Genomic DNA, 21,171 nt, shown 5'->3' on the forward strand with positions numbered 1-21,171 from the left:
GTGGATGTGTATATATTTATTTATGTGGCATCGTTCATTCTTTGATTCTAAAGCAATGAAAAAATCTTGAGTATTTTTTACCCATTGGCTTAACTGAAAGCAGTTATGCACAAATGGTTTTCCCAGAGCCAGAGGTAACATGTGCTAACACTAACTATGCTGAACTGGAAGTCATCAAAATGCCGTGTCTGATGTCACTGCCCAGGTAGCGGTCACCAGAGCATTTCCATACACAGCTCAAAGAGAATTTCCGTCTGTAGTCATGGTGCAGGCAGGTTCAGAGAACTTCCCAAAGCTGAGATAAAGAAATCCACAACAAAACACTTCTCCAATTGGGTAAACACAGTCTTTCATGGACTGAACTGTTTAGAAAAAATAGTGCATTCTTTGTTTCAACACATACTCACCACGTTGTATAGCACAACTGAAAAATGCTGACAAGACCATAAAAAAGTAGATGGAAAAGTGTCAGATTAAACCCAGAGCAAAGCCCAGAGCTGATTGACTTAATTGGAGATAATGAGAAGCAAAAATCACATTTCTACTTGCAAAGATAAACAGAGAACAAGGCAATTACCCTGAAAATTTACCAAGAGCCCTTTGCTGAAATGCCTAGAAAATTGAAGGCCAGAGTGTTTTTGAGATTTCAAATGTCTGGGTGATGCCTAGAAGTCCTATGTCACTTGTTTAATGATGACCTGAACTCCATGCCTATGCCATTCTTTCTAATGAAACATAAAAATCCCCCCAAGTCAGTGATTAGGTTCCTGCCCACAGAAGCACCTCTGGGCAGAAATTTCAAGTCCCGTTAACACTGGAAAACAGAAGACAAGGACTTGGGGTAGGGATGTCTCCTGGAGGTGGTGCAAACCCACGGGATCAGTAAAGCAAAGGGGAAAATGAATGCAGAAGTCCTTCACGAGGCATCAGCCTGGGGCATGTCATCAAAGAAACTTATCTACCCACTGCTGGCCTGTCAATTAAGCCATTTGCAAATGTTTGGACTCAGGGGCTTCTTCATGTGCCCAGTCTTGGCATATCCACACTATGAAATTTGTCAAAATAGCCCTATAAAAGTAGACATGACTGGGGCTTCCATAAAAGGGGGAGCACAGCCACTGCTATTTATTCCTCTTTAAACTCAACTGGTAGTGTGTGCCAGCCTCTCATCTTCAGATATAAATACTTCTCCTTTAGCATGCAATGCCATCTTTCTCCCCGAAAGTCCTAACATCATGTCCCCCAGAACAGAGGATGTTTCTGGGTAATGTCCTTATGGTCTTAGAGACAACAAGACCATGCCTAACCCTGGAGAGATGGACTTGATCCATGGAGCCCAGTGAAGACATTTTTGGTTTGGAGGGGGCTGGGGTGGACTTACCGAAGCTGGGGGCACTGTGCAAGGTCATGTCCCGGATCACCCTTGTGCCAAAACAGGACCACATCAAGAGAAACTGCTGGGCCACCTTCTTCAGGGATCCTTGTCTCTTGGCAGCCACCTAAGAGAGAGTGAACAGCTTTAAGAATGGTTGATTTGATCTTCACTGATTATTCTTTCTTATAAAATATGACAAGAAGGTTTATGGGTCTCTAAGTTCAATGTCATGGAATGGTGGCTTTTTACTTTTTATTTTTAGCAGCAGAAGTACACTCTAAGAAATGAAATCTTAAGTCAAGACTCAATGTGTACAACAGAAAAAAGAGATCCTGGCCTGGTTGAACCAGGGGAGGGAGCCTCAGAATCTTGCCTCCTTTGATTCTCTTTCCCGCCTACCTCCTAAGGGGAGGCCCAAGTTTTGCCTAGGGCTCTGAGGCCAGCGAGGAAACACTCAGCTAGCTTGCTGCTGGTGACCCAAGTGCCACCAACATGAGTGATGGATTGCCATCCAGGGCCGGGGCCTTCCGCTCAGCTGACCCACCTTCACAACACACCGGTCCACCATTGTGTCCAGCCACTCGATGTAGGACTCGATGGGAGACTGCTCCTCCAGGAGGTGGTCGAATTCCTGATACACTGTCAAACAAAGGAGAGCCCCCACACCATGTAGTTGGGTTTAAACAGAGACACATTCAAAGATTTAGAGAATACACCCCGACTTACCTTTTCAGGCTCATCTTCCATGCCTAGGAACACTTTCAACCATGGCCACCCCCAGCTTACTTGTCATTCCTGCAAACTTCTGCTTGGATTGTTTAGTCTATCACAAAACAGCGGAAATGGATCTTCCTATGAAATTCTATTTACACTCCTATGCCCCTTGTCAGCAGAGCTGATCATTCTTCCTCTGTATTTTCATAGCCCTTAATTATTTGTATTCTTACCTTCACTATATCACGAAAAGCCCTTTGTTATAGTTAGGGGTGTGCCTGGGTGTCTCCCCCTGCCACCTCTTTGTCTGATATCTTTATTAGCTGGTGCATTCCCTGTGACATAGCTCTTATCTAGCAAGTGCTTGCTTGTGCAAACAGGCAGACACATGCTAATGCTCTCTGTTGCACTCTCTTGGCACATTTGATCATTCAAATATTTCTGAACCATGATGGTATTGGCCAAGTAGCTGAATCAGCCTCTTAGTGCTTGACATGTAGTAGATGCTTAATAAATATTTGTCGAGTAGAGGGAGCAATCTCTGTGCCATCAGTTTCCACATTACTAACAGGAGGATAATCGTACCACTTCACAACCTGTCTTCAGGCACAAGTCAAACAACTGAATCTAGAAGGATTTTGTAATCACTGAGGCACTGTAGAAAGTAGAGATGTTGCTGTGATGACCTCCAATCAAAAACATCTTGTTTTATTATGTTTTTGTGTATTTTTGTTTGTGGGGCTCGATAAACCAAGCCATAATTCAGGAATCACACATTCTTACAGTTTTCATTTGTCTGAGCAATTTTTGTTGTTCCATTTTCTAGGACTGACCAATCTGCTCTACTTTACTTGTGATAGCTTCTGCAAGAGGTCGGCTTGCAGGACCCAAAGTCAAACTCTTCAGATCGAGAAAAGGCTTTCCAAACCCATTTCGTTATCTGTGTCATTTTAGAGATGGGGATGTCTCATGTCTATGTCTAAGAGGTCAAATGACCCCCTCAGAGTCAGAGGATGAGGTGGTGGCAGAACAGGACCTGGCACCACTTTCTCCTTGGTGGCCCGTCCCCCTTCCTGGCACGGTCTGTGTGCCCGAGCTACTATGCTTAGCACATATCATCAATGATGATATGATGATAATGATCATGGTTGCAGTGAAAGTGTTAACTGCCAACACTTACTGAGTGCTTGCCGCATGCCAGGTACTGCCATAAAATGTTTTATATGGACACCCTCTAACCTGAGACAACCTCCAGCATGTATGTGAATGTCACGAGGCTAGAACTGAGAACAGTGCCTGATACTTCGTAGCTGCTCAAATGTTTGTTGGAAGGATGAATGGCCCCCAGAGGTAGGTACTGTTATTACCTCCCTCTTTGACAAGTGAGGAAACAGGGGCACTCAGAATTGAGTGACTTTCCAAAGGTTTCACCTCTGGTTAGAGGCAAGTTTCAAACACAGTGGGACTCAAGCACTTGCCTTGCAACCTCTTCACTACACTAGTTCTACGCTATGTACCAAGAGCAAGGCACACATTGTCCCATTTAATCTCTTTGTATTATCCCCATTTTACACATCTGGTAGTCAGAATCTACCAGAGCCAACGTTTGACTTAAGCACTGTCAGGCATCCCAACCCCATGTTCTCACCACAGTACCACTTAACACTCCTTCTAATCAGCATGCTCAAATCCTTATGTGCACTTTTTAATTGAAGGTAAATGAGCATCCCCAGCCAGCATCTACATCATGGACATCATGGTAACCCCCTCAAGCAAGAATCTGAAGACTTGTCAATTGGTTGTAAGGGAAAAAGAGTGCAGTACACAGTTGCCCCTGGTCCTTCTCAGAGTGGCCCTTGGTCCAGCTCACTGTGTTCAGGGACTGATTTTCCAGATGTCTGAAAGGAGCAAGGGTGACACTCATGTGCCAGGCCATCTGCCTTCAGGCTTCCTCAATCCCCCTCATCCTGTCACTGCATCACTTAGTATGTTCCCTTTGGTAAAACTCATCCAATTGGAAGGGCTTCCCAGGTAGCACTAGTGGTAAAGAACCTGCCTGCCAATGCAGGAGATGTAGAAGACATGGATTCAACCCCTGGGTTGGGAAGATCCTCTGGAGGAGAACATGGCAACCCACTCCAGTATTCTTGCCTGGAGAATCCCATGGACAGAGGAGCCTAGTGGGCTACAGTCCACAGGGTTGCAGAGAGTCAGACACAACTGAAGTGATTTAGCATGCACACAAGCAACCATTTGGAAATTACTTGTTTGACTTCTGATTTGCCATTAGCTCTAAGCTCTGTGTGGGAAGGGCAGTGTCTGTCTTATTCACTGCTCTCTGCTTAGCATCTAGCCCAGTGTTCGACCCAGGACAGGCATTCAGTAAGTAACAGGTGGCTTGACCAAAACTTCATTACGACTCCCTTCCTCTAGTAGAATACAAAGATTCAAAGGGCAACATTCTGCCCCTACCCTGAAAAAACAAGAAGCATGTACGCGTGCTAAGTCGCTTCAGTCATGTCTGACTCCGTGTGACCCTACAGACTGTAGCCCGCCAGGCTCCTCTGTCCATGGGCTTCTCCAGGCAAGAATCCTGGAGTGGGTTGCCGTGCCCTCCTCCAGGGAAGAAAACAAGAAGATAAAAGCCCAACAGTTTCTTTCCGGGAGAGGCAGTAGTGACCTGCATGCCGCTCCAGCAGAGGCTCAGTGCCTGGCCCCAAAACAAGCAGTGGTGATTGCATGTTTCCTTACGAGCCTGGGTCACAGTTCCTTCCCCCACGAAAGCTGGTGAGAGGAGAAGCGAGCTGAGTCCAGTGCTGCTAGGAATGGTGAGCAGAACCAGGAAGCTGGACCACTATGGGCTTTCACCCCTCTGTTCGGTTCTCCACAAACTTTGCTGGGCCCCTCCTCCGCACCTGGCCCTGTGTGAGGCCCTGGGGGCACGACCGTCATGGGTACAGCTAGCACTGTTAGGGTGCTCACAGTCATGCTCTCCACTGCCTTCTAGAAGGAAAAACAGGACAGGGAGCATGACCGTAAAAACTTGGAATGGTCCTGGAGCATATGAAGCTTGCCCACAGCTCATTGTGTCTGTCTGCTCTGGCATGCACTAGTGCAGGGTAGGGCCTGGAGACTAGACCTGGGTTCCAGGTTCAGCTTTGCTACCTTGGGCAAGGTTCACCGGCTCGGGGAGGCTCAGTTTGCTCATCTGTAATACGGGGGTGATAAGTGAATCTTCCCTCGTGACACAGGACCTGGCATAACTAGGCAGTCTATCAGCTGAGTTATGATTTTAGTGACCATCTCTAACTTTCTCAACAGGGGAAAGCAGGCTGGAGGCAGTTGCAGAGGGAGAAATATGAGCCTGAGAGGAGCTCTGGGGTCACCAGGAAAGAGACTTGAGGGATGTGGCCCAATGTTTCAGCTGCTCCGTTCTCTTTTGAAAAGAGGTCTCTAATAGGAGCACCTTTGAGAACTCTGTTTATAAACATGACCCACTTAGGTTGGAGGCAGAAAGTCTTCCGGCAATACAACAGTGTTGAGGGGGTATAGTGGAAACCGAAGGGGCTGGGGGCTCTTAGGAGAGCTGGCCCCTCTTCTCAGGGGAACCCCACTCTGCAGCTTCCCGAGTGATGTCACTGTGAGGGTCTTGGGTCTTCCCAAGCTGCCATATCCACTTCCTCCAGGAAACTGCCTGAGAGCTAATGCAGATTCACCCTCTGTCCTCATGCTCGCTTCCCCCAGCCCCTAACCCCCAAGGCATGAGCAGGGCCAGCTGAACAAAGGAAGGAAGAAGTCAACAGACTCTGGCCTAGGGGATTTCCCCGGCAGAGGCTGTGACGGGCTGTCGAGGGAAAGCACAGATATGTTTAGGATGGTGATGTTCTGTAGTCCTCCCGTGTCCTCTGCTGCTAAGAACAGCAACCCGACCACATCAGGATAATATCTGGAGCAATAGTCTCCCAGTCTTTGTCCACAGGGGCCACAAGTTCACAGAAGTAAGTCACCATCCACTTCCTTCTTAGACATCTACTGTGATTGACAGGTCCATCTGCCAATAGGTGGGCTGACTCCCGTGACTCTCCACGGAAGAGCAGGCAGCACATCCAGTGCCTCCAGGCTGACGTACGCCAAGAGAGGTGGCAAGCTTTGTTCCTCATTTGTTGATGCCACCCAGGGAATGGCAGCTGGTACCAAGGGTCCTGTGTGGGGCCTTCTGCCTGACGTTGTGTCCTGCCCGATATCCCAGAACCCATTTTCCCCAGCAGTGTGGACCCATGTCCTTGTAAATCAACTGGCTCCTCCACCTGGGCCGACCCCTTTAACAGGAACAGGAGGGATGGGATCCCAGGGAGAAGGACAGGGTGGGAATGCCACTTTGTTTACCAACATACTCTTTCTTTTTAAACAAATAGAAAGACACACGCCCTGGTGGAGCATCTTACACTGGATGATGAGCTTCCGGTGCTCATCACGAGTGTCCTCCATGGTGTAAAGGGTTTGCTTGGTAATGCTGTTGAGGTCCACGTTCCTCCAGTCTTCCAGCATTTGGAACGTGATGTCTGCACTGTGGATCACTGTTCGAGATGCCTGGAAATTCAATCCAATCAACTCATTAGCTCATGGGTTGTTAGGTTCAAACCCTTGCCTTTATTTCCTTTCAGTTCTTTTTAATGAATCTGCTCATGGTGCTTCGCAAAATGCTTTGAAATTCAAGAAAACTCGGAAGATGAGCCTGTAACTTGGAAGATCTGTACACTGTTTTCTGTGGCTCTCTCCTTGTGTCTCTCTTTATAAGAAACTACCCCACGGTGGCCTAGGCCAGAACAAACCTGCTATTCCCCACCCCTCCTCCCCCCGACCTTCCCACCCCAACTTTGGTCTTGAACCAGTGGAACAGTGGGATGAGGCCCAGAGATCTGTCAGCCTCCTGATAGGAGCTTGTTGGTGAGAGCTCTGTGTTTAACAACCCATGTCTCTAGCACCTGATGATTGACAGGCTCAGATTTTGGAAAGGTCCCACTACCTTTGGGACTATGATAGAGTTCAGCCTCAGAAATGTTACAAGGTGTATTTTTCATCTAAATACATTCTGAAGCAGTTTATGGTCTACCTTTTTGTTTTTGTTTTTCAATTTTTATGTGACTATAATGACTAAAACAAAGATGAATAATTGAGATAGAAGAAAAGGAAAACTATACCTTACAGCTGAGTGGTTTGTTAATATAAGTGTGAATATGAGTGTATGTGTGTTTAATCTGTGGCTTCCCCAGCAATCCTCATAGTAGAATTTAAATTTGAGAGCTGGAACAATACTCTTAACAATAGTTGGGACTAGCAAGTTGGAACAATATTGATAAAAGAAAGAAAAACATTTCCAGAATCATTTCCTTTCCTTGCATGTTTTCAAAAATGTCTTTAATGAAACAAGATTTCAAAGACACATGGACCTTTTAAGTCTCCTAATGCTCGTGAATTTCCAATCAGATGTAAATACTGACAGCCCCTTTAACATGTAGACTGTCTGAGCACAGGTAAAATCTTCCTCCTATCAGTGTAGAACGCTTTGCAGGACACAGGCAGCCAGAATATATGAACACATGAAAGGTGAGTTGGGTTGATTGCTAATGATAATGAGAACAACTGAATATGGAAATTTCAGATTCTGGATTCAAACAGACTGAGTTCAAATCCTGATCTTGCTGCTGACCAGCTGATCGATCAGAGGCAGGCAAGGAGATTAATTTCAGTTTCCTGACCTCTAAAATAGAGATAATAAAGTATGCATCTGTTTAGGAGGGCTATTGCTGGATATTCCTTGGGGAAATGTTTGCAAGGTGCACGGTTTGGGGAGTAAGAGCCCCGTTGGGAGGGCACTGACACCTCAGGGGCCCTTGCACTGACTGCTCCAGGTGCTGGAACGTTCTCCTCTCACCCTGCCCTGGCCTCCCGGCCATCATGTATGCTCCAAGTGAAGGGCAGCACCCATGCAGAGGCCTTCTCTAGCCACATCATTTGAATAGGATCTAAAATGCTTGGTTATTCTCTATTTCCGCTCACTTTCCTTCACAATACTTATCACTTTTCATTATTTTGGTTTTTTTTTTTTTTTTTTTCCTGCTGAGGCCAAGTGTCTGGCATATAATAAGCATAAGTGTCTGGTACACACAGTAGGCACTCAAAGGGTTTTGTGGGATGAATGGCTGAGATATGAATGACAAGTTGCCTCCTTAGTGTATCCAGAAGGGCCTGAATATTTGGCTCTTGGTTTTAAGTATCTGGGGGGCGGGGGTAGGGGTGGGCATTTGGTCAGATGTTGTTAAGTCTGACTTGCTTTGTGTATGTTTAGGAAAGCTCGCCAGGATATTAGCTGAGATGTTACATGATGTTTCATCCCCCTCACTAATCCTGATCCTTTGGCTGGTCCAGGAATGTGTCTGGTGGCTGTCCAGTGAAGATGGGAAAGGTAGCAATTGCTGATTAACTTATGTACTGTCTGTGTGGAAAGTGGAGAGAGTGTGTCTGTGTGTGCACATGAGCATGTAGGCTGTTGTGGGCATGCAAGTAGATGCTTTTACTCCATGGTACATTAAAGGGTCAAGCCTTTCCACACTTCCCAAATGTCTAGTTCTATGTCCTAAAACCATATCTATTTCCCTGATATGGCCCTAAGATTGGCTCTTCCAAGCTGGGGAAAAGGACCAGAAGACAGTCACCCTCAGAAATATGACAATGTTTCTTTTTTTCCTTTTTGAAAGAATATCTCAAATCAATTAATTTTATACACACATTAAAATATTTTATATTTAATAAATATGTAAGCTACAAAGACAAAAATGACAATTCCCAAGACCCAATACCCATGATGAATATGACTTTCCATGAACTAGAATTTACCATCCTTAACGGCTGGAAATGTTTGCTTCTATCAAATTGCTAATTTTGTTTTTATAAAAGTATTATTGCTTTTGTTTAAAAAGATACACATTTATGCAATAGAAATTTAGCAGAAAACATTTAACAAGAAACTTTTGATCTTTATGTGTAGATGTTATGTGTTTAGTGATATTAATGGAATCCTCAGACTTATGTTGAGTCCTAAAACCTTTTGATGGAGAGAGGTAGGATTTGAAAACTAACCCTGGCAGTGTTTACTTCGTTAATATTCATCTTATTTCCTGAATTCCATTCATCTGTGAGGCTCTACCCTACCCCGGAACAGTGCCCGGGAGTGGCCTCTGTGACCGCATGAGTGTGGAGGGTCTCCCTCTGATCTCCAAATCACCCTTGTGCCATTTTATTCCAGGGGTAGGGCTGGAACAGTGAGGTGTGTGTGTGTGGGGGGGGTGGGGTGCGTGAGGGGGGTTACTTTTATACTTTCTGGTTCCTGGCCTGGAGCCTTCCTTCAGGCCACTCCAACTAGAGATCCCCATCATCACCTTGAGTAACCAGCACCAACCTGAAACCAATAGTGTAAGGGAGAGGTTACAGACCCGAACACATAAACAAGACAGACGGGTGACACTCACGAGCGAGGTGGGCCAAGCGTAAGAGGAAGTGGGGGTGATGATGAAGAAGCTCAGCCCATCTAGCTGCTTGCTACCCTGGGGAAATTAGTTCTGGGGTTGCAGGTCTTAAAAGTTTTCTAAAGAAAATATGGGTGTTTAGTTGTCATCTCCTAGTTTCAACTGTTAGTGACTAAATGAAAAAATATTTTTGAACCTATGCCAGTCCAACAAAAATAACGCCACACATCTGAGGGCCAGATTTGACCTGTAGCCACCAGTTTGTTCCCTCTGCTTTAAAGTCATTCATATTTTAATGAATGCTTTGGGCTGCCTTAACAGACTTAGATTCACTTCCTTGAGGTGCAAAATGAACAGAAATGCAAAGATTTATGCCTTCAGTTAGAACTATAGAACTATAGTGGGATCTTCTAATTTTTACTATATATACTTTTATTAGTTTTATTTTTTTTAGTAGTAAGTACATATCACTTCCATGCTAAAAAGAACAGAAATCTGGGGCAAAAACAAAATTGGGGTGATTCAGCACCCCACCCCAGGTTACATGTGGCAATGGTGAAAGCATTCTTGACTATCGCAACTGAAGTGGTATTTGGGGGTGGGCGGCCTTACTGGCATTGAGTAAATAGAGGCCAGGGATGCTACTAAACATCTACAACACACAAAACAACTCCCCACAGTAAAGAATCACCCACCCCAAAAGGCAAAAGTGGCTGAGAAACCCCGACATACTCAAGCAAAACACAAGCTTGCAGACCTAGAGTATCTGAAGGGTTAATGGACAAATGACGTCAGAAATTATTTTCTATGTTGGCTGAAACCATTTAGTGATGGGCTGACATTTCAATTCCTCATCTGTAGAAATTCAAGATAATAGTGAGAGTGTACTAGTGTTTTTTAAAAGACTTTTTTAAAAAGTGGATGTGGAAACATTTTTAAAGTCTCTGTTGAATTTGTTAAATATTGCCTCTGTTTCATGTTTTGGTTTTGTGGTCACAAGGGATGTGAGACCGTAGCTCCCAAACCAGGGATAGAACCTGGACCCCCTGCATTGTGGAGGGGGGGGGGGGGGGGGGGGGGGGGGGGTGAAGTCTTAATCCCTGGACCGCCAGAGAAGTCCCATGAGAGTGTACTATTAAACAGCCACATCCTGACGGAGCCTCTCCAGAGGTTCCCGTGGATTTGCCCCTCAGTCGCAATGACTTAGCAGTAGTTAGAACGTATAACACAGGACAGCTACCTGGCAAAGGTGATTTAGTGATGTTTGCCGTCTCAGGATTTGGGAAAATCTTCTTGACACTGCAAGAAGAAAAGAGTGAGTGTGAAATACTTGCATGCTTTATGGTCTGACCTGGGATTTTCCGGGGGCGATTTTCAAAAGTAGCTTCCTTATTTGCCTAACTCATAGTCCAACACTATTTTCGATTACCCACTGGTGAAACCCTGCATCTGCTCTTTTGTTCTCCCATTTGGACAACTATGTCCTAAGGTGGCGATATTTGGGGTACATATTTCAAAGTTGCCTGCACTCCACACTGACAGGTGTGAGAAATTGTGGCGTCAATCAACCGTGAGTAAAAGCAATTATTTACTTGTCTTTCATTTCGCTAATTGCAAGTTCAATCTCTTCTCCCCATAAATAATTGCAGGAATCGAGTGGAAGCTTTGAAGAAGGCCCTTTAAAAAGTAGTGTATCTACTAGGAAACCTTGATTGAGCAGGGTTGCTTCTAGGATGGAACCCTGGGCAGCACCTTGAATATGGCTTTGTATTCACAATCTGTCGTTTTCAACCAACGGTCTCCATGCCCTATTGGTGTGTTTTGATGACTGGGTCCTCTGCTAACATAACAGGCTGATGCTATGAAGTGGGGTGATCTGTAGATTTTGAAGCAGAGAAGCCACATGTCAGTCCGAGATCTTTGTCCTTACAGAGTCCTCTGGAGATGTGTATGTCTCTATTCCTTGTAAGTTCTCCAAGTGCACCCCCAAGGCTCCCTGGGGAGAGTGGGTGCCTCCAGGCACGGACAGGTGGCAGGTGCAACAAACCTCCTGGCTTCAGACTTTCAACAGGTTTGTTTTGCCAGCGTAATTAAAATGGGCACGGGGCATTCTTCTCATTAATTTCTGAACTGGTCAAGAAACAATCAGAAATTTCCCTGGGATTATTCCAATTTGTGCTCAGAGCCAGCTTGGTTGGAAAAATAGGGCATGGGGTGGAGGAATGAGGGGTAGGTGGGTGGGGTGGGGGGACAGATGAACTTCTAATTTTCCAGGGCGATCAATCGTTAATCCTTCTCCTTAATTACTTTTTCTTTAACTTTGTGATGTGGAATTTAGTGCTCGTGAAAAGAAAAGAACTGAGAGCCGTGAAATAAAGCGGGCTTTATCAATAGGTGATGGGCACGGCAGGCGGCCTCAAAGGGAGTCTGAAAGGGCCCCCTTTGCCTGTGGAGAGAGGGTAATTTGATCTCCTTCATTTTTCTTGCTGGCACTTATTTCGGGCAAGAATGGCAATCTGTATTCAAATGGGGCTCTAAGAAACATATATCTCAAAACTTTGTTTTGCTTAAAATCATTTCATCTTTACTTAACGGCATGTGAGACTTCCCACAAGTATGGACACAGTGAGCCAGAGAAACAGGCCCAGTTTTCTCAGGCAAAATGAATGCTTGTGGACTGAGTGGTGACGCTTGTCAGAGAAAAGATCCACAGTCCCAGTACCCTGCAAGAAATATTAATTTTGCTTTCCCCTTAGGCAGAGAATTAAATATGTGGACCCCTGAAGCTGTTTTTTGTCTTCTGTTAGCCCCATTTTGTGGGCAGGAGCTTCGGGGAAATCTCAGTTTTAGGGTCAGAAAGATGTGAGTTCAACTTCTGGCCCCTAATTACCAGCTATGTGGCTGTGTAGCTTTGGGGAACTTTCTTTGCCTCTCTGAGCCTCATCAGCAGAAGAAGGATATTGTTTTCTACATCAGCGAGTGAGTGAGGATTAACTAAAATAAAAAGTGTGGCGGTGACAGCAGAAACGTGGACGTCAGACAGACAGACCTGCCTCTGCCGCTGACTCCGTGTCTGAGCCTGTTTCATTTTCTGTAAAGGAGAGGTGTGCCACCCGTAATAAACATTTTGTAAGGATTAGCTAAATTAATGCATGGAAACTGCTAAGCATAGTACTCAGTGCTTTGTAGGCACCAGTAAATTGTTAGCTCTAATTGTTATTTTATTAACAACCTGTGTAAAATGCCTGGTACTAAAATGTTACCCTCCCTTCCCCTCTGCTTCCAAACTGAGAACTTACATTCAAACTTGATGTTTCGCAAATTTTCTGGGAGGTCATGGAGAGCCACTTTTAGCCACTCATCCAGCTGCTTAGCAAACTTCCGGATCACCTGAGTCAAGCTAGAAAGACAAATGACACATGGTAGGCACCTTGTGGGCTTCCCAGGTGGCTCAGTGGTTAAAGAATCCACCTGCCAATGTAGGAGACGTGGGTTCGATCCCTGGGTAGGGAAGATTTCAGGCAGAAGGAAATGACGACCCATTCCAGCATTCTTGCCTGGGAAATCCCATGGACAGAGGAGCCTGGCAGGCAGGCTACAGTCCATGGGGGCTGCAAGAGAGTCAGACACAAGTTAGCAACTGAACAAAAACAGCAACAAAGGACCTCATGTGTTCCCCACAGTACAGGCCGCAGGCCCCCCTGTGGGGCCCTACAGAGTCTCAGCATCTCTGATGGTGTTTTGACTGCAACCATTAGGAGTCACTGAAAGCAGCAGCCCCAGGGACGGGGCGGGCAGCCCAAGCCCTGAGGAGAGCTAGTGGGTCTGAGAAGGGCGCAGACAGAGCATGCGGCGGTGCTCACGCCGGTGGACGAGGAGACATACGTACACAGGTGGGGAAAAGCCCGCCGCAAGGCTTGGCGGGTCTAAGACTCTGCGAGTTAAGACTCCATCCTTCACGGTTTGGAAGAGGCTTGTGGGAGGGGTGTTGAGAGTGGGTTGTGGGCCTGAGAGCACCATTTGCACTTTGCAGTCTCCTCTTCGGGCTGCCCAGTCTTATCCAAGCCCCTCAGCAGGGCAGGAACCCCGCCTGCCACTTACCGCCACGCCTGCACACCCAGCTGGGCTTGGGCTTGCTCAGATGCTTCCTCTTGGCAGGAACTGGGAAGCAACCGTGCATTTTTAAACTGACAAAAACAATCCTGACACAGACCTTGAAACCATGTCCTATTTGGAAAGTCAAGGACTGTTTAAGGGCGGGAGGTGGGAGGGGGGTCAGAGGGGTGAAGGGTTGAGGGGGCAGTTGCTTGCAATCTGAGATGGGAATTGGCCCTTGAGGAGACAATGAGCACCATTTCCAGGCTCTTGCCATCAAAAGAATCCCCCCTTCACGCTGGGTTCAGTGTCCTCTCTAGGGTCCTCCTTAGCCATGCCGGCCACAAGGACTTCTCCCTGTGCTGACCACCCACACCATCCTTGCCTTCCACCAACACCACCTACCTGCCCTCATTCAGTCTCCCTCTGATTCTTCCCCCAAGCTGGAAAGTCCTGTGTTTCTCTGCTCGCTCACTCTTTCCTGTTCTGTGACTTACTCCAACCTTCTCGGTGCCCCTCAGGCTTCCAATCTCCCAACATCACCCCCCGCCAACCCGTCCACCAGCAGGTGGCATCACCTCCTACTTCTCAGGGAAAACAAACCCCCAAAGAAGTCAGCCTTCCTGATGGAATCAAGGAGCCAGCCCCATCTCTTCCCCTCCTGCCTTCTCAGGAACCTTCCATTTCTGACTGCCCCTTCTCTTGATTATTCACATTTTCCTCCCTCTCCATCATTTCTTTTGGTGTTTTAATGGGTTCAAGAATCTCATCTTAAAAACAAAAACCCCTCTTCTTTCATCACTCTGTCTCCTCAAGCTACTGCCCTCTTTCTTCCACTTCTCAGACATACTTCTTCAGTTGTTTTTAGACTCTGTCTCTTCTTCTTCACCTCCTATTTACTCCTCACCTCACTCCTGTCCCTCCACCTACACACAGGTCCCACCCAGGCAGCAATCTCCATCCATGACACAAACACCATGGATTCATTCTGATTCGTGTTGTTTCTGATTTGTGACATCTGACAGCATTCAGTTCTATGAGCCCTTCCTCCTTTCAGAAACCTTTGCTTCCCTTGGTATCTGTGACCCCTCCATCTTCTTTCTCCTCAGTCACAAATCTTCAGTTCTGTTCAGTTGCTCAGTCGTGTCCGACTCTTTGCGACCCCATGAATTGCAGCATGCCAAGCCTCCCTGTCCAACGCCAACTCCCGGAGTTACTCAAACTCAAGCCCATTGAGTCAATGATGCCATCCAGCCATCTCATCCTCTGTCGTCCCTTTCTCCTCCTGCCCCCAATCCCTTCCAGCATCAGGGTCTTTTCCAATGAGTCAACCCTTCGCATCAGGTGGCCAAAGTATTGGAGTTTCAGCTTTAGCATCTGTCCTTCCAACAAACAATCCAGGACTGATCTCCTTCAGGATGGACTGGTTGGATCTCCTTGCAGTCCAAGGGACTCTCAAGGGTCGTCTCCAACGCCACAGTTCAAAAGCATCAATTTTTCGGTGCTCAGCTTTCTTCGCAGTCCAACTCTCACATCCATACATGACCACTGGAAAAACCATAGCCTTGACTAGATGGACCTTTGTTGGCAAAGTAATATCTCTGCTTTTTAATATGCTATCTAGGTTGGTCATAACTTTCCTTCCAAGGACTAAATGTCTTTTAATTTCATGGCTGCAATCACCATCTGCAGTGATTTTGGAGCCAAAAAAAATAAAGTCTGACACTGTTTCCACCGTTTCTCCATCTATTTCCCATGAAGTGATGGGACCAGATCAAAGCTTAGTCCCCTCTATTTGGCCATTAAGTCTTCCAGCTCTTCCAAGTCTAGTCCTTAGCCTGCTCTTATCATGCTGTATTCCTTCCCTAGATAGTTTCTCCATGCCTGCAGCTTCAGTCACCATCTGCACTCACTTTCATATCTTCAGAGCAGATGACTTCAGAACTCCAGACACCGCCATTTCAAAACCCTCAAAGATTCATCAAATTAAACACGTTCAAACAGAATTCATCATTTCCCCATCAGACCCGGTTCTTTTCTTGTGTTCTCTATTTCAGTGGGCACTCTACTTTCTGTTAAGTTTTGCTTTTAACACTTTTATTATGAAAAACTTTAAACCTCCAAATACCCATGACCCAGCATCAATAATTAGAGACATTTTGCTGGTTTGATTTACAACATGCTGCTCTTTCTTTTCTAGAGTGTTTTAAGCAAATTCAAGATGTTGTATCATTTCACCCCTAAAAACAGAGTATGCATTTCTAACTGAAAAGTTTTAAATATGTATATATATTCAATATGTACATACATGCACACACAAACACTTAAAACCACCATGCCATTGTGTTGACAGTAAGAGGAAAATTCTACAAAAGAAAGTAAGTATGAGGAGCTAGCCTATCAAATATTAAAATACATTTTAAAGCACAGAGCTTAAAGATAGCGTGACCCTGAAACATGAATATGTGTGGGTGTGTACTAAGTCGCTTCAGTCATGTCCAACTCTTTGTGACTCCATAGACTATAGCCTGCCAGTCTCCTCTCTGTCCATGGGATTCTCCAGGCAAGAATACTGGAGTGGGTTGCCATGCCCTCCTCCAGGGGAATCTTCTCAACCCAGAAATTGAACCCACGTCTCTTTTGTTTCCTGCATTGGCAGCTGGGTTCTTTACCACTAGCACCACCTGGGAAGCACAGAACATGAATATACAGCAATATAAATGGTATAGGCTAGGAAAGCTAGAAATAGTACCAATATGTATAACATTTACTACGTAAAATAGAAGGCACCTTAAATCTGTGAATAGAAGATAGAAAAATTAACATATGTATTGGGATAAGAAGAACTACTGGGGGGAAAAGGCATACTTTACATCTTACACAAGGATGAATTATAAATTGAATAAAAGTTCAAAGGTACAAAATTAAACAATAAGTTTTGTGGGATAAGCCATGGGAAAATTGTATTGTAATTGAGGTGGGGAAGAGGTCTAAAACAATGATACAAAATCCAGAAGCCATAAAAACAAGGGCTGATAAACTCAACTACGCGAATACATTTTCTGTATGGCAAAAATAAAAGAGCAAAATGAGAAAATATTTGCAACTCTTATTACAGATAAATGGTTAATATCCCTAAAAATTAAAATGATCTTAAAAATCAATGAGAAAAACATCAACTACCAAATAGAAAAAGATTAAGAGCAGAGAGTTCACAGGAAAGAAATAAAAATCACTCTTAAAGGCATGAAGGGATATTCAACGCCATTCATAATAAGATAAATGCAAATTAAAACTTCACTGAGAAAAGTTTAAGTCACATAGGCTTTGAACTAGGAATTGAGCCCTTTAGGAATTGATCCTGCATGCATACTCAGTGCAGTAGCATGAAGGGTTGTTTCCCCCAAAATAAGTCCACTGGAACCCATTAAGTTGACCTTATTTGATACAAGGGTTTTTAGAGATGTGATTAAATTAAGGATCTTGAGATGAAACCTTGGATTAACTGGGTGGGTCCTAAATCCAATGCCAATGACAAGAGACAGTGAGACATAGAGTGGGGGTCAGTGTGAAGATGGAGGCAGAGATGAGCAGTGCAGCTGCAAACCAGGAATGCCCAGGACCGATGGCATCTCCCATCAGAAGCTGGGAGAGAGGTGTGGGACAGATCTCCTCTCAGTCTCTGCAAGGAACCAACCCTGTGCGCCAAGTCACTTCAGTCGTGTCCAACTCTGCGACCCCATCGATTGCAGCCTGCCAGGCTCCTCTGTCCATGGGACTTTCTGGGTAAGAATACTGCCGTGGGTAGCCACACCCTCCTCCAGGGGCATCTTCCTGACCCATGGATCAAACCTGCGTCTCTTATGTCTCCTGCATTGTCAGGTGGGTTCTTTACCATGAGCGCCACCTGGGAAGCCCAAGGAACCAACCCTGACAGCACCCTGATGTCAGACTTCCAGCCTCCAGAACTGTGAGGCAATATATTTGTTTTTTTTCAGACCACCCAGTTTGTGGTACTTTTTGTTACTGCAGCCCTAGGAAACTAACAAACTGCACCATATAGGAGAATGTCCTGAGAACATTATTCATCAAAGCCCTGTACAGTAGTGGGACAAGGCAGGGAACATCAAGACAACGAATTCAACTCAACACAAAGGCACAATATGCAGGTGTTAAAAAAGAAGAAAAAAACAAACCTCATTATAGGTGGATGTAGAATGTTCTCTGTAACAGTCCCATCAGGAAACAGATGCCACTCAAAATAGTGGAGTTTATTTATAAGGGACAAGTCATAAAGGCATGGATAAGCATAGGTGAACCCATAAGGCTGACTGCGGCAACCCGGGTTAGAGCCAGCAGGCTGTCAGCCACTCACACCCGAAGGACAGCGTGGAGGGAGAGAGAGAGAGGCTGCCTGAACGGGCGTAGAGCCCCAGGAGGACGTGGCCAGCCAGCGGTGACCTCACAGGGAGGGGGGCAGAGAGGCTGTCTCCTGACTTCACTCTTCTCCCTCCTTCTGGCCCCCAGCCCTCACACTGGCTGATCTGAGCTGGAAGCCACAGGGAAATGGAGCCCCATCGGGGGCGCCACACCATCCACCCTCCCCGCTGGACCTCCCAGGGCAGAAGGCGGCACAGAAGACAGCGGAGCCTTCCTCTGCTGGGGCACAGAAGCTGTCCAACACAATCTTCAATACTTGTTCCTTTTAGAAACCAGGTAGAAAACAGCATATACAGGGCTCACTAGAGCCTATTATACAGAGTGAAGTGCGTGAAGGTTGCTCAGTCATGTCTGACTTTTTGAGACCCCATGGACTGTCCATGGAATTCTCCAGGCAAGAATACTGGAGTGGGTAGCCTTTCGCTTCTCCAGGGATCTTCCCAACCCAAGGATCGAACCCAGGTCTCCCACGTTGCAAGCGGATTCTTTACCAGTTGAACCACAAGGGAAGCCCATACAGAGTGAAGTCAGTCAGAAAGAGAAAAACAAATACTGTATATGAACGCATATACACGGAATCTAGAAAGATGGTACAGATGAACTTATTCTCAGGGCAGCAAAGGAGACACAGACATAAAGAACAGACTGTTCACAGTGGGGGAGGGAGAAGGTGGGAAGGCTTGAGAGAGTAGTATTGGAACATGTACGTTACCAGTTGTAAAACAGACAGCCAGAGGGAATTTGCTGTATGATGCAGGGAACCCAGAGCTGGTGCTCTGTGACAACCGAGAGGGGTGGGATGGGGAGCGGGAGGTGGGAGGGAAGTTTAAGAGGGAGAGGACATGGGTATGTATCCCTGTGGCTGACTCACGTTGATGTATGACAGAAACCATCGCTATATTGTAAAGTAATTATCCTCCAATTAAAAATAAAATTAAATTAAAAAAATAAAAAGTATGTCATGCACTGGGTACATGTTAATAGCAGATCTGGATGCCCCCCCCCCAAAAGGAAATGTTTATATTTGATGTTTTGTGGGCAGGGACCTGGGTGTCAGGAAGAAGAGTAGAACAGAGACGTTTCGCTGTGTATCATGTCATACTTTTTTAATTTTTTAAATGTTTTGTATTTGTTTTTTAAGACTTTTTTTTAATGTGGACCAGTTTTTAAAGTCTTTATTGAATGTGTTACCATATTGCTTCTGTTTTATGTTTTTTGTTTTCAGGCTGCATGGCAAGTGGGGTCTTATCTCCCCCACCAGGGAAGCTCTCACATCCACTGTACTGGAGAGTGAAGTCCCAACCACTGGACCGCAGGAGATTTTTGAAAGGTACAAGTGGTTTAAAATATTAAACTTCTTTACTTATATTTAAAAATATAAATAAAATTTAATGTCTTATACTTTAAAATTTAAAGTCCAGTTCTGCTTCATTGACTATGCTAAAGCCTTTGACTATGTGGATCCAAACAAACTGTGGAAAATTTTTAAAGAGATGGGAAATACCAGACCACCTTATCTGTCTCCTGAGAAACCTGTATGCAGGTCAAGAAGCAACAGTTAGAACCAGACACGAAACAAGGGACTGGTTCAAAATTGGGAAAGGAGTATGTCAAGGCTGTATATTGTCACCCTGCTTATTTAACTTCTATGCAGAGTACATTATGCTAAATGCCAGACTGGACGACTCACAAGCTGGAATCAAAATTGCCAGGAGAAATATCAACAATCTCAGATATGCAGAGGATACCAGTCTAGTGGCAGAAAGTGAAAAGGAACTGAAAATCCTCTTGATGAGAGGGAAAGGAGAGTGGAAAAGCTGTCTTACAACTCAACATTCATTAGACTAAGATCAGGACCTCTGGTCCCATCACTTAATGGCAAATAGAAGAGGAAAAAGTGGAAGTAATGACAGATATTTTTTTAGGGGGGGAGGCTCTAAAGTCATTGCAGGTGGTGACTGCAGCCATGAAATTAAAAGACTTGCTCCTTGGAAGAAAAACTATGACAAACCTAGATGGTGTAGTAAGAAGTAGAGACATCATTTTACTGACAAAGGTCTGTACAGTCAAAGCTGTGATTTTTCCAGTAGTCATGTATAGACATTAGAGTTGGACCATAAAGAAGCTGAGTGTTGAAGAACTGATGCTTTCAAATTGTGGTTCTGGAGGAGATTCTTGAGAATCCCTTGGACAGCAAGGAGATCAAACTAATCAATCCTAAAAGAAATCAACCCTGAATATTAATTGGAAGGTCTGATGCTGAAACTGAAGCTCCAATACCTTGGCCACCTGATGCAAAGAACTGACTCATTGGAAAAGACCCTGATGCTGGGAAAGATTGAAGGCAAAAGGAGAAGGGGGCGGCAGAGGATGAGATGGTTAGATAGCATTACTGACTCAATGGACATGAACTTGAGCAAACTCAGGGAGATAGTGGAGGACAGGGGAGCCTGGTGTGCTGCAGCCCATGAGACTGCAAAGAGTGAGACATGACAGCAACTGAACAGCAACAACAAAATTAGTGATCTTTACAAGGGAGGACCCCAAAGAAGGCACAGTTGTTTTCCATAACTGAGAAGTGGCCGAGGACCTGCCACACGGTGCTAGGAGAAAAAGCGTGCCCACCTGTCAGGTAGCGCCTGCAGCACGGTGGGCATCAGCACTCCGGAGATCGCCTTGTAGAGGATAGAGTCGCACACGCCGACGATGTTCACCACCGTGGAGGAGCCCAGCACAGGCAGCATGTGGGGCGGCATTCCTTGCCAAAAGTGCAGAAGGAAACTTTGAACCTGTATCGACCCACAGAGAGGAGAAGAACCGTGAGGTTACACCGGGCCCTCCCAGCAGAGCCTGGGGACTTGGCCAAGGCCACTCCAGTCCACAGTGCTCTTCTCTGCTCCCCCTGCAGACGCAGAGGCTGTCTCAGCCTGGGGTGGATTAGGAGCTTTGGAAGGTTCTTCCATCCCAAGTCCTGACCCTGGCCATCGGTGCGCACACCCCCTGTGGGAGGAGCACCTGGCC

At 45.6% G+C, this 21,171-nt stretch overlaps 1 protein-coding gene across 4 annotated transcripts in view; it reads right to left on the bottom strand.

Moving 5' to 3' along the window:
* Positions 1-21,171, bottom strand: part of RFX4 (regulatory factor X4) — a 175,630-nt gene that overhangs the window by 39,137 nt on the left and 115,322 nt on the right. For all 4 annotated transcript variants that reach the window (XM_070454010.1, XM_070454009.1, XM_070454008.1 and 1 more), the window contains 6 exons: positions 20,776-20,939; positions 12,915-13,015; positions 10,856-10,914; positions 6,535-6,679; positions 1,920-2,014; positions 1,382-1,499 (listed from right to left, as the gene is read on the bottom strand). In XM_070454010.1, the coding sequence (XP_070310111.1) occupies positions 1,382-1,499; positions 1,920-2,014; positions 6,535-6,679; positions 10,856-10,914; positions 12,915-13,015; positions 20,776-20,939 (682 nt within the window). The remainder of the gene's footprint in view (positions 1-1,381; positions 1,500-1,919; positions 2,015-6,534; positions 6,680-10,855; positions 10,915-12,914; positions 13,016-20,775; positions 20,940-21,171) is intronic.

This window comes from Odocoileus virginianus, chromosome 23 (genome assembly GCF_023699985.2).
Source record: "Odocoileus virginianus isolate 20LAN1187 ecotype Illinois chromosome 23, Ovbor_1.2, whole genome shotgun sequence".
NCBI lineage: Eukaryota > Metazoa > Chordata > Mammalia > Artiodactyla > Cervidae > Odocoileus > Odocoileus virginianus.